This window comes from Uloborus diversus, unplaced genomic scaffold (assembly GCF_026930045.1).
Source record: "Uloborus diversus isolate 005 unplaced genomic scaffold, Udiv.v.3.1 scaffold_1396, whole genome shotgun sequence".
NCBI classification, from domain to species: Eukaryota; Metazoa; Arthropoda; class Arachnida; order Araneae; family Uloboridae; genus Uloborus; species Uloborus diversus.
In genome coordinates, this window is record NW_026558094.1 from 24,187 (window position 1) to 38,350 (window position 14,164).

General features: G+C 31.2%; 1 protein-coding gene across 1 annotated transcript in view; it reads right to left on the minus strand.

The window, feature by feature from the left end:
• LOC129232772 (anaphase-promoting complex subunit 1-like) overlaps positions 1 to 12,778 on the minus strand; it is a gene marked incomplete at its 3' end in the record, with an annotated part of 34,380 nt that extends 21,602 nt beyond the window's left edge. Inside the window, 9 exon segments of the mRNA XM_054866875.1 lie at positions 798 to 1,023; positions 3,806 to 3,888; positions 5,117 to 5,154; positions 5,157 to 5,183; positions 5,186 to 5,212; positions 9,214 to 9,289; positions 11,481 to 11,572; positions 11,575 to 11,626; positions 12,596 to 12,778. Coding sequence (XP_054722850.1) covers positions 798 to 1,023; positions 3,806 to 3,888; positions 5,117 to 5,154; positions 5,157 to 5,183; positions 5,186 to 5,212; positions 9,214 to 9,289; positions 11,481 to 11,572; positions 11,575 to 11,626; positions 12,596 to 12,778 — 804 coding nt within the window.
• Between the last annotated feature and the right edge of the window lie 1,386 nt (positions 12,779 to 14,164).

The window sequence follows — 14,164 nt, forward strand, 5'->3', positions numbered from 1 at the left end:
AAATATTTTTAGTAGCCAATATTAAAGCCAATACTTTCACACTGCGATTCATTTCTGAAAACTTTTGCAAGAAATTTGTGTCAGGTCTAAAATTTTAAACTGAGGAAAAAATCTCACTATAGCTATTTCGCGAAGGTTGAATCTCCTTGTAGCGAGAGTCGATTGTACACACTTTCAGAATTTCTCAAAGTATTGTGATACCATACCTGATTTTTTTTTAATTTTGCTGAAAAACATTCTCAATTCTGTAATAGATTCTTAAAAATGAAAAAATTATATTGTCTGTGTTAATTTACCTATATGTACCAACCATGATCTTTCACACTTATTAGCTCAAAATTTATCAAAACATTCAATCTTTGGACGTTTTTTGATGTATTTTTGAGCAAGATTATGGAAATAACTTTTTGACACAGTCAACTCATAAACAGAATATGAGGTTTAAAATAACAAAAGACAATGTACAATATTCATAAAATGTAGGTAATCTTAGAAAATTAAACAGCCCAATATTAACAAAAGTGACTGCATTATAAAGCTACCGTTTTCATACAATTTATATAATCTGTTAAACACAACCTTTCTCAACTACTATACATATTTGAAAGAAAACACAGACACATATTTATTTAACATACATTCTTTCTTTCTTTCTTTTTTTTTTTTTTTTTTAAATTATCCTAAGTAAGATGAAAACTTGATTTTAAAATTATAATGACAGTTTTCCAATGCCTCCTCTGATAAAATACTAAATTTCTACCTCTAGTACTATTGCAATCATAAGAGCAAAATATTACCTGAAATGTTGTTGTACGAACTCTCCATACTGAATGGTATCCAGCCTTGTTGTATGTCATAATAAGGGAAGGTGAAGGCGTACAGAATACAATTTCATCTGAAGGATCACAGAAATAGCTAATTTGTTTTACTGAACCTGAAACAATATTTCTTCCTATGACAGGAGCAATGTCATCAAGAGGATGCATCATGCTAAAAATTACTGGCAAATTGTCTGGCTTGCTTCTAAAATAAGAAATATCAAAAAATTACATTAATGTTGAAAATATAAACAAAAAATTTAATGTTAAGTTATAGTTGTTGGTGTCACTCTTAAAATATAATAAGAATGAACTTTTTTAAAACAATCAAGGTATTTTTTCGAAAAAGGGGGGCAGGAGAATAAACTTCAAACTGAAAGATGGAAATTCGCCCCTGATTTTTTTAAAGATGGAATTTTGTCTTCAGCAAGGAAAAGTGGCACCCCATGTTATTAGTACATCATAAAGTCAGAAGAAAAAATCATTTCACTAAATTAACTTCAAATATTTTTGTTTAATATAAACTGTGATTGAATTCTTTTAAAAGCATTTTTTTGTATCAGTAAAAATAGCTATTTTCCATTAGAGCTATCAGTTTTGTATCAAGTCAAGATTTAATTGTTGAATGGTAAAGCTCTAGACTAGGAACTCTGAATAGTAGCCACTGGCTACCAAAGTTACAAAAAAGGGTCGTCACTTATGCATTTTTGGTAGCTATTTTAAAAAAAAAGTATATATGCAGCCTGAAAAGTGCATAACCTATTTGCTATTAATAATATTAACAGCAAACTAAAAGGTAAAGATACTCTACAAAAATAACAAACAAAATTTCTTTGGACATATTTTTTTTAATATAAAAATATAAGCTAATCATAGCAAAAAGAAATATTTTCAAATTTTAAGTATAATGTAAACAAATGTAGGCAATATTTAACTAAACAAAAGTAAATGAAAAGTTGTTCCAAGACCCGATAGGTCAAGAAATGATATACGTTATTATAAAAAAGGTCAATCTGAAAGGTTTATGATGTAAAGAAATATTGTGATAAACAAAATCTTGTTTTTTATCCACACTTATTTAATTTTCAGGGGAAAACGGCGGCCATAACTCTAGTTCTATTATAAGTGAATCTTGACTACACAAGGATATCAAAATTCCATGAACTTATAAACAAACACATAAGTCAACTGAGCAGGAAGAGTGGCATGATGTAATGAAATCAGAAATTAAATGCAAGAAAGAGAAGGTCAGAATTTTGTTCCAGCTACACAAAAATACAACCCCAATAGGAAGTCACTGGAGGGGGGGGGGAGTACACACTCAAGAAAAATGATTGGGGGGAGGTTGTAAGATGCAAGGCCAGGCTTTATGCTCAAGGGTTTGCCCAAACTAAAGGGTTGACTTTTGAAGATACTTTTCCTGGTTTTATTCGGTTTCAATTTGGTATTATTCGTCCTTTTTCTTCACCTTTTTAGTTGTAAGTTTGTTTGTTCGAAGAGGAAAGGAACATTCATATTGTAAGTTAATAAGGCCATTTTTGTGTTTACATTAAAGTGGACAACTGTTGTATATTAGAATTTTTAATGTTCTATGAGGGTTGGTTTCTTTACTAATGATAAAGCAAAAAGTCTCTCTGTCTGGATGTCTGCAGGATGTCTGTGACGCGCATAGCACCTAGACCGTTTGGCCGATTTTCATGAAATTAGGCACAAAGTTAGTTTGTAGCATGGGGGTGAGCACCTCGAAGCGATTTTTCGAAATTTGATTTTATTCTTTTTCTATTTCAATTTTAAGAACATTTTCCGGAGCAAAATTATCATAAGATGGACGAGTAAATTACAAAATTATCATGACGTGGAATGGGAGAGAGCGAATGAACATAGCCAATTGGCGAGAAATTCGTCATCCATTATTTGTAAATATACAGGCGAACTGAATAACCTTTTAATTTTCAACTACTGGCAAAGCCGTGCGGGTACCACTAGTTATCAATAAAATAAAGCAATCGATAAATTTTCATATTGCAATTCTCTTTTATAATTATATTTTGTAATCTTGAAATTATATGTTGGTGACATCATCATTTTGGATTTATCGATTAAAACAACTAATAATTGAATAACTAAAACCAAACTTTTAAGTGATGCATTTATTAAAATAAAATGAAATATTTATTAAATTTAAAAATAAAATTTGTCACTTTAAAATGAGCTTAAAATAAAATAACTATGAGGTTTTCTAAATAACTGTAATAATGAACAAGATGCAAAAGAATTGAAACCTCAAGCTATGGACACATGTTAGAAGAAACATGTGAGTGATAATGGAATGTTTAGTAGAAATTTTAAAAAATCACATCGAATATTACAGAAAATTATGTTTTTGAGCAAGTTGAAGAAATATGTTTTGGATTTCATACTAAAATAGGGAAAAGTTGAATTTGATGCTTTTTTAAGCTTTGTTTTTGGTAGAAACCGAACAAGCAAGCTTGTACAATGAAGCTTAAGTACAAAAGATGACAAAAATTCAAAAAAAAAAAAAGAAAGAAAGAAAAAAAGAATGAGAAATTTGCAAACACTGCACTTTACTTCCCACGGCAGATTAACCCATTTATTCTAGTATTGAAAAATCTAAAAAACAATGTTTTCAAGCTAAAGAATGATGTCAATATTACTTAATACTTAAATGATTAAAATAAAGCATAAAGTAAGCTGATTTAAAGTTGTATAGGCTAAAACCATTTTCAGTGCCATAATCAAAAGATTTTTAGGATGAAAAAGGATTGAAACATCAGCACAACATGCAAATGTCGCCAAAGCAAATGTGGTCTATGTTGGCATATTTTCCTGAACATATAACTTTACTTAACTTAATTTTTACTTTAGGAATTTTTAACACTGCACAGTAAGTACTAGATATTTATGTAACTCAAATGCCTATGCCCAGTGCAGCATTCAATGCATTAAAAATACAGCAAAATACTTACAATTTTGACTGGTTAAAATTTCCATCAGGTGTAGTATTGCGTTCAAATATAATTCCATGTTTAGAAGACCAAGCCCTAAGAACCTTTTAAAAGAGAATTTATCAAAAATGGTTAGAATTAAGTTCAGAAAAAGCTTGGTGATGTTAAAAAGCAAAAAAATTATGGTTATTAAGAAATAATTTTGAGCCCAACAACCCATAAATCAACAGTTTGAAATTTTAGTTAAACATTTGCTTAACATATTCTAAACTATCATGCATTAAATTCAATTTCAAATCAAACAATAATGTATTATTTAAGTTATTTGTTCCAAGTGTAGTTTTAACTACTAATTTAAAAATTCAGAGCATACAAATAATTACTCACAATTAAATAAATCAATTAACCAAGGTTATGATGCACAAAACTTGAAAATTACTGCAGGCACATGTTTTAGTGCAAAAAGGAGCACTTTTTTCAACACAAAGAAGTGTGAGCTTTAGATGAAAAGCTATACAAGGAAATTTTATTAGAACCCGAGGAAAGACTTTCCTCGGATTATCATCGAAAAGCTCACATTTCTTTCTATTGAAAAAGGTGTTCCTTTTAACACCAAAACATGCAATTTTTAACACTAAAAACAGTTATTTGCAAAACGTTGTTAACTGATTCATATAATTTTTAAGCACAAAGTGGCGCACACAGGAATTTTGCAAGGGGAGGGTCCAAGGTCGAAAGCACATTCTTATATGATACCCCCAATACGCCATCAAATATATAGACTTAGTTTTATAGATTCCTGAGAACGAAAAATGGTAAAAAATAAACTATCCAATAAATAACTAGCATTATTTAATAAAATATACTTAAACAAAAAAGATCTGAAAGCAAAATAATTTACGCTTTTACTTTTCTCATAATTAAAAAAATGGATTCAAGTTCATAGAATCTCTTTTTAATCTGTAATTACAAAACTAAAAACATGGTTATTAGCATATTCATTTATAACCACCATTCTGCCTCTTATTAGGAAAAATGCAAAATATTTAAAAAATCTTTCAACATGAGGATTTTACTTTTTATTTTATTATTACAATTGAAATTATTATTACCTTTGTTTGAAATTATTCTACGTACAAAATACATAGAATTATATTCAAACGGGGGAAAAAAGCAAGACCTATGGGAGGGTCCAGACCCCTGGACCCCTCCCTTGTGTGCACCACTGAGCACAAAGTTTGTTAATTACTGACAATGCACAAAATGCAAAATAACAGCAAGTTATAAACGGAAAAAAAATAAAAGCAAAAAGTACAATATAAATCAATTTACCTGAAACGGAGTGGAGACAATGAAATCTTCACCACTCTTGAAAATACAGATAATGTTGAACCTTCCAAATACAAACTCCAGAAAGCACTTCATGCTCTATTAGAAAAAAAAAAGAAAGAAAAAAGCTCACCTAAATGGTATAAAATTAAACAGAAAAATATTCAAAATTCAAGAATATTCAAAATTTTAAAAATATCTTTCAAATTTCAAAAATTCTTTAATATAGTAGATCTATTTCATTATTTTGTTTTATTTAATGTTTATTTTATGTCTTTTATTTATTTACCATTCTTAAAAATATAATCCAAATCTGAATGATAAAATGAATTCAAGATCTTTCAAAATGTTAATACAATAGCAGGATTCATGCTAGAGCATGGGATTGCACAATATCCGCACTTTTTTTAAAATCCCACTCAATAAAAATCCATTTGCAAGCTTCCTGCTGTTCACCATTAGGGGAAATGCGTTTAAAAGATCGCGAAATTTCTCATCTCAAATGTTTCTATTTTGCAAACTTATTTTAAAAAGGCAGCCAGTATAAATGGAATGGCTCACAATATTTTTTGATTTTATTCTTATTACCAATGAACAGGAGAATCAATGAATTTAGCCATAAAGGGACAAGAAGAAAAGTTCGATAATAGCGTTATGCTTTTGCTTTTTAGAATGCTCAAACCACTTTGGAATTACGATTCGAACTTATACTTTGCTCCTTTTGGACTAAACAAACTGTAGTTTTAAACACATTTAATGCCGAAGCTGCGTCACAGTGTCAGATCACCATTTTCAAACTTCTTTCGTTGTTGAAGAACTTAGATACATTTTTAACAGCAATTGAGAATACATCGTTAGCCCACTATTTAGTGAATACAATTAATTAAAGGAAGAATATTGCTTATGTAACACACATTGAAAGAGATTTTAATGTTAATCTGGGCTGCAACTTGCTATGGTAAAACTTATTTCTGCTGCCAGCATTTTGCTCATTAAATAAAATGTGTGCTGCAATGTATATATTACATTTAAATATTTACCTAAAATGTTGAAGCAATAAACTAAACTGCAAAAGAAAAGGAAAAAAATGAGCTTCAATTCTAAAAAACCCCACTTAAAATTTTGGTCAGGATGTGAAATCTCACCTTACTTTTTGGCCTGATGTGCACTCTGGATAGGAGTACAAATTCATGAACAGGGTGTCAACAGGAACTGTGAAAAAAAGTTCCCTGACTTTTCCCTGATTTCCCTGATTAAGTTCACCAAATTTCCTGATTTACGTTACCAATGATAATGGTTTTCTTTCTTTGCTCTACTTGAAATTCATTGTATATTTGTATAAAATGCAGTATTTTTAACGTTTTAAGTTGTGTAAAGTTGTTGAACTAAAGATATATTTCAAAAGATGTTACTTTTTTAATAAAATGGTTAAAAAAAAAGTATCAAGTCAATTTTTTTTGGGGGGGGGGGGACCTACAAAACAGTATATTAAATTTTTCTAAAATGGAAAGATTATAGAAAATTTAAAAAAAAAATTACTTCACTTCCAGAAACCACTTAGCATAAGAATTTTAAGAAACTATTAAAATTACTCTTAAAAACATTTGTGTATTTAAGAACTAAAAAGTAATTAAAATTATTTTGAACTAAGTTTTCAAACAGTATAATAATTGTTGTAAGAATCACAAGTAATAGTAAAACAATAGAAGTGATGTAGTTATTCTTATATAAGTAATTGACATATTTATGCAAAACAGATGAAACCATTTGACATCCATTCATAGGGAGCTTTTCTTTAATCAAGAACATAGGTTTTAATGAATGAATACAGCATTTTAACAAAAAAAAAAAAAATATTTACTTAAGTACACAAGTTAACTCTATTTAAAATTATTTCAGTATGTAACGAAAAAAAATCTTAGATTGCTTTTGTAACAAACAACTTTGAAATGCAAGAAAAAAAAGCAATTAGTTAATTTCAAAACATATAAAAGAATACAACTTGGTTATAGAATTAAAGAATCACTTAAGTCTGAAGAAAAGAAAACCTTTATATTCTGCGGTGACAGCAAATAGTATGATGGCAGAAAACAAAGTTTTTTTAATTCAAAGTTCAATTTTAGCAATTAAATTGAAAATGCAAAGAAGTGATAACTTTTAAGCTTTTATAGTATTAATTGAAAAACGAAAGATTTCTTCTTGAGATCGTGATTACAATACGCTAATTACTTCAAGGACAATGGAATAAAGGCAAAGAAGCTAATGCATTAATGAAGGCTTCCTCTTTGCATGTATGGTTGTTTATTTTACGTAGCATTGAAAGCGTAAAAGGAAATTTCAAGCTAGGGAAAATAAACCTAACAGACACAGAACCAATCTTAGGAAGTCCATCCTGTGGTTAATAAGTAAGATTCAATACTTTGACGTTGAGGAAAAAGATGCACAAATAATGCGGCAGTGTATAATCACACGTCATTAATTTTACTTTCTTTTTGAACAGATAATTGGCGGAAAATGCGTAGTGAATTAGAGTACTTAATTTTGTAAAGCAAAAAAAAAATTTTTTTTTTCTTCATGAAATAAATTTTTCCTGATTTTTTGTTATTTTTTCAAAATTCCCCTGATATTTCCCTGACTTTTCCCTGATCTCCCTGATTTCCCTGATCTGTCGCCACCCCTGATGAAAGTTGAACAAAAATTAAAGATTTCAATGCAAGAAGGGGGTAACTTCATTTAATATCGGTTTTGTGTTTTCATCAAAATATTTTTTAAAAAACATATTATGTTTCAGTGTGTAGAAGAAAGACATTTCCAACCAATATTCTAGAAGATATTTTTAAAAGGAGCTGTAACAGGCTACGTTTCATGAGAAAATGACAAAAAAGTAAGCTGTTTTGTTGCATTACCTTTAAACTAAAAAATTTTATCGATGACTTGCATAGCTTTCCTATAAGAACCGAATGTCATTTTAATTATTAATAAAACTTCAAAATTTATGCAGATTACTTGGTGGTGACAGGAACTCTAAAAAAATTTCCCCGACTCTTCGTTGATTAAGTTCACCAAACTTCCCTGATTTACGTTACCAATGATAAAGGTAACTTCTCTTTGCCCTACTTGAAAACCATTGAATGTTTTCTTAAAATACTGTAATCAAATTCTTTTAAGATACAAATTAAAAATACAGTAACAAAATACGCTGTTTCCCCTTTTTTTTTTAAAGCCTACTTTCCCATAAAAGTAAAAGAAAGAAGAAAAAATCAAGAAAGAAAGCTTAAAGCATCCTTAAAATATTGCTAAAAGTTTTTTAAAAAAGTCAAAAATAAATAGAATAACTAAAAAAGTATTAAAAAATTAAAAGTGAGAAAGTTGCGTTTTGAAATGGTGTAAATTTAAGTCTGTCGGTCTGTCTGAACAGCTCAAAAAACCTAACATAAGTGCCTACAGGGAAGCTTAAGGTCAATATAGATCACGAACTAAAAGTCTGATTTGCTTAAAACAAACTTTGTTGGAAAAAGCTCTTGATGAAGAACAGGTATAAAAAATTTTTTGATTTGGCTATTTTAAGGGTATTTTTTTAACAATTCAATTAACAATAACAACAACACAAAAAATTATCTATTGCCACTGAAAAATGGAAAAATATGTGCAGATTCTTAATATTTTTTCAGTTTTTTATTTCAAGAAATAGGAAAAAAAAGTTACATTTTTAAAGTTGAAATACTGTATCCCGTAGACTTAACATGGCTCAAATCAGTGGTAAATATGATTGAATCAAAGTGGAATGAATTTAAAGGGCAATGTTTTTCTCAGAGCTGCAAAGTGGGAAAATCTGACCCTGCTCCAACTCAAAAAAACTTCAATTACAAAAATGCAAAAAAAAAAAAAATGCAGATACTGCACTTTACCTTCCCAGAGCAGTATAGTACTGAATACACCACTAATTTTTACAATCTTAACAGACCCTTACTCAATGGAAATGAACAATTGCAATCTTTACTGCTTAAAACAATTGTGCATTCCTGAATTACACTTCGCAAAAAACATCAAACTAGTTTCCAAAAGGTTTTGCACGAGATCTAAAAAATAATCATTTTTACCAGGGTCTTCCATTTCTATTACAGCATCAGTTATTCTTGGCTTGCAGCTACGAATTCTAAATTCTGTCCATAAAACCTGTAAATATTTTTCACATTAGAATAAACAAAAGCATAAAACTAAAAATCTGATGTGGAAACTGCATTGATATCTTCTAGGCCAATTAAATTATAATATATTCTTCTTAGCCATCAATATGGAAGGAAACAAAGTTATAAGCCTCACATTGGTAAACCACACATCCTGCTGTACCTGGCACAAAAGTCTTAAAATTTGAATTATTGTCACAAGGTGGTTTTTATAACATATTTTACCTATATACAATGTTTTATAGTCATTTGTAAGTAGAAATATTTTTAAAAAATCTGAAAAAGTGCAATCTGATTTGAATACATGGAACCATAAGACTTGAAACAACAATTTCTCCTTTTGAGCTCAGCTTGCAGAAAAGACTTTTGCACTTAGCACAGCAGCATAGCAGTTTCCACTGAAATTGAAAATTTTTTTGCTATTATAAAATCTTAACTGCAACAATTAAGTCACAAAAACCGGACCTAGGCAAAAGTTTGTTATTCACAAATGATAATCAAATACTAATTACAATTAGTGGATACCTGTGTAAAACATAAAGGTTTGGGACTTTGTGAATTCGATAACATTTACCAAATGATAACAATATCCGCAAGTACAAGGCGTGTCCGTAAAATAAGTTCCACAAATTTTTTTCACATCAAAAAACTGGTTTAATTGCAAAGAAAAGGACATTTTTGGAAAGTTCAGTCTTTCTTTTATTTTTCTACATAATCGCCGTTGCGTTCTATGCACTTCTGCATTCGAGGAACCAACTTCTTCAAACCAGAGTCATAGAACTCTGCCGCCTGTCCGTGTAGAAAACTGACAACCGCGTTTTGTACCTCTTCATTTGTCTGGAATTGGGTTCTGCCAAGGTTTTTCTTCAACTCGGGGAAGAGATGGAAGTCACTTAGTGATAAGTCTGGGCTGTAGGGTGGGTGAGACACCATTTCCATCCAAATCCTTCGATGAGGGCTGTGGTTCGATTAGCAGTGTGCAGTCGGGCATTGTCATGGTGAAAACGCACTCCTTTTGTCAGCATTCCTCGTCTCTTGTTCTGACTTGCACCGTTAAGATTTTTCAAGGTCTCACAGTACGGTCAGCATTGATTGTTGTCCCGCGAGGCATAAACTCGCCCAACAATACGCCCTTTCGATCCCAAAAAACGCTAGCCATGATTTTCCCGGCAGACAGGATTTGTTTGAACTTCCTTGCTTTTGGCGAAGAAGGGAGCTTCAACTGCTTCGATTGCTCCTTTGTTTCCGGCGTGGTGTAGTGTACCCAGGTCTCGTCACCAGTAACAATCGAGTCCAGAAATTCCTCTTTGGTTGTTACGTGAAAAGCGAGAAATTCTTGGGCCGCTTCAACCCCACTGCTGCTGGTGGTCTGCAGTGAGCATTTTTGGTACCCATCTTGCGCAGACCTTTGAAAAGCCTAAATGTTCAGTCAAAATCTTGTCAATTGTGGTATTGCTGACCTCCGGAATCTTTACGCACAGCTCCCGAACTGTAATCCGTCGATCTTCAAGCATTGCCGCTTTGACTTTGGCAGTTGTTTCGTCGGAAACGATGGCCGCCCTGCACGGGCTTCGTCGTGGACATCTGTTCGGCCATTTTTAAAGTCCCTGACCCATCTGCGCACCATCCCGGAGCTCATACACTCTTCCCCATACACTTGAAAAAGTTCTTCGTGAATTTCCTTCCCTGATTTCTTCTTAGCGGCCAGGAAACGCAGTTGGTGGGAGACGCAAGAGGAAGCTCCATCGCTGATGGCTGCTGAGCCAAGACTAAACGTCTCAGCGACGCTGGTTTGGTGAGGGATTGGAGTGGGGGAACCAAACAACCTGCCTCTGTTGCCTGGCCGCGCATAGAAACGCAGCCCGTGGAACTTATTTTACGGACAAGCCTCGTACATTAAGTGGCACATGGAGCAAATGACTAGTTATGGGTATGCTTAAGGGGTTTTTTTTTTTCTAAATTTGGAAACAAATCTTACAGTTCCAGTTAATGAAAGAACTAATTTTAACTTTAGAATTTAGGAATTGGCCTTTTGTAGCTGTGATACTTTGATTAATTTTCAACTATGAAAATGAACATAGAAGAATACACAAAATATAAATGGCTTTTGAAATTCAGAAAATTACAGCATATCTTTAAGGTTTGCTTTTATGCTTTGGATTATAATAGGAAAAAAAAACCTGTTGTATAATATTCTCCACCGTAAATGACTTATGAACTTTTCGAACTCCATGACCATTGCCTTTACTCCATACAACTGTTTTACCATTATATAAAATTCTTCCTCTCCGTCATCATCAGGATTTCCTCTCAAAAACCACTGTTCCTATGGCAAATAAAGGAGGGAAAAAATATATTATAAAATATTATATTATAAAATCAAAATGAAAACAAAATATCAGAATGATAACAATGATTTGAAAAGAGTCAACATCATTCAAAACTTCTATTTTTCACCAAAAATAAATTCTTAGGGTATAGGTTTATAATTGTTACAAGTCTGCTTTTAGTTCAAGTGTGCTTGAAAATATAGGACTGAGTCTTTAAGAAAAACACAGCAAATTTATTTACAGTTTTTACAAATAAGTTGTCACAATTGCTCAAAGATCCAACAATTAGGTGAATATCACAAAAACACCGCCAACAGCAATAAACAAGTATTTACTTCCAAATGAGACAAAGCACTGTAACAAAACACGGCTCAAACACCACTTTACAAACGATCGAGAAGCTCCTACTTATATTTCAAAAGAAAATACGGCAATATCCTAGCAAATTGTAGTTGTTATCTATTAGGTTTGAAATGTCGTCAAATTTGGCAATTTTTCTCTGAAATTGAAACAAAAAATATTGCCAGCTTGATGATATCTCACCAAGTTCATAGAGCTTCAGGTTATAACTGTTGCCATAAGGGGTGGGGATACAGGTAAAGCTTCGAACAGAAAGGTAATTTTGAGAGAAAATTAGTGGAAAAAAGACCTAATTTACAAGAGTATAATAAACCACATGACATAAGAATAACTTCTATTTATGAAACTCAAAATAATCATTTTAATATCCACAAAAATAAAAAAAGATAAAAATAGAGCTTTTGCTCAGATAATACAGCAAAACCTTTTTAGTATCTCCTTCATGAAATAAGACCACCTAATTCATCAGAGTAGTTCTCTTCAATGAAATACTCTTTTTAAGAAACATTTAGGAAATGTTCTCTTTTTAAGATTTTTTTTAAATTATTATTTCAATTAAATTAATCTAGGTTATTAATAATTAATTGTACATAAATATTATTTACCTTTGATTGATCTTTTAATGATACTCCTCGCAGAGCTTTAAGTAAATCCCTGGTGAGATTTTGGCTACTGGCTGCAGGTGTAGTAGGAACATGTTGAGTTGGCAGGTGTACATCCCCAGGGTGAATTTTCAGGTGGTCTCTTCCTAATGGAATAAATTCCTGGGGCTCTCCTGCAGTAATCATTGCCTCTTTGCCATCCAGATTTGCAGGTTTACAACAGTTGTGAAATATTTACATCTGAAAAAAAAAAGATTTGTTAGAAATTCTTATTTCAGGAAATAATTTTAGGATAAGTTTTTTTTTCCCTTCAACCTGGTGATGATTTAAAGAAAAAAAAATCATTTGGACACAACCCCCTTTAAGCAGTTTTTCTCCCCCCCCCCCAGCATTCTGCAACAATGCTTAAAAATCATAAAATAGTATGCAAGAATTTTTTTTTTCTGAAAGTGATTAAAATATTATGATATGGTACATTAGGATGGTCACAAAAAATCGACTTTCGAATTTCTTCCACGGCACCCCCCTAAAATGTGCCAATGGACTAGAAAACATGATTTGCAAAGTTTCAGCTTAATCCGATAATATTAACACGTGCCGCAAAGAGGCAAAAGTTACGAAAAAACAGCGATTTTTAGCAAAAAATCGTAGTTTTTCCTCTTTAAAACCAAAACTTTTCATCCTAGATACTTCGCTCTGGTCTCATTTTATAGGAAATTTTATTCTTGTGATGAGATGTTTATCCATTTTTTTTAAAAATAAAAGTTGCAGAATGGTACTTGGCATTATTCATGTCAAGTCATGGAAGATATCATCAATAAGGAATTTTCATGCAAAGACCTTAAAGCATTACAATATTTACATTTATTTGCTCTTTGTTAATTTTAATTTAATCATTAAAAAGGCTTCACTTGAAGGTATTTTAAAAATTAAATGCAACAAATTGTTGATTTAAAATAAAGGAACAAAGCTGTTTAGAAGAGAAAGCAAAGAGTTTAAACTACAAAAAAGAAAAAAAAAGAAAATGCATTTTACTACTAACACTAAAATGACATACACTGAAAAGACATACATCATTATGTTACTACTTTTCATTGTGCTTACTACTACTTTACTTCAAAGTGGTAATGGCTTCGATATGGTAGATTTTTGATAAATGTGGAAAAATGTGCCTGCATTCAGACATAACTTGTAATAGAAACTGTCGTTAGTTAGAAATTAGTTTTACACTTCTTTCAGCTGTGACATTGACAACCCTTACACTGTTTACTATCTTTTTAGTTATAATATAATATTGGTTTCTACGCTATTCATCAAGATCAGTATTTAAAAACTTTATCGATTTCAAATCTCTTTAAAAAAAATTGAATCGCTCTCGTTTGAGGAGAAATGAAAAAAATCTACTTTGTCCAACAAAGTAAGCTTCTTTCAGATTGAGCTGTGCTTTTGTATCCCTATCATCACAATCATCTTTATTATCTCCTACTTCGGATTTTAATTTTGCATCCTTCCTTGTTTTGATCTTTCTTTTTTTTTTTTTTTTTTTAAAGTATCATCAAAAAAGGGAAATGC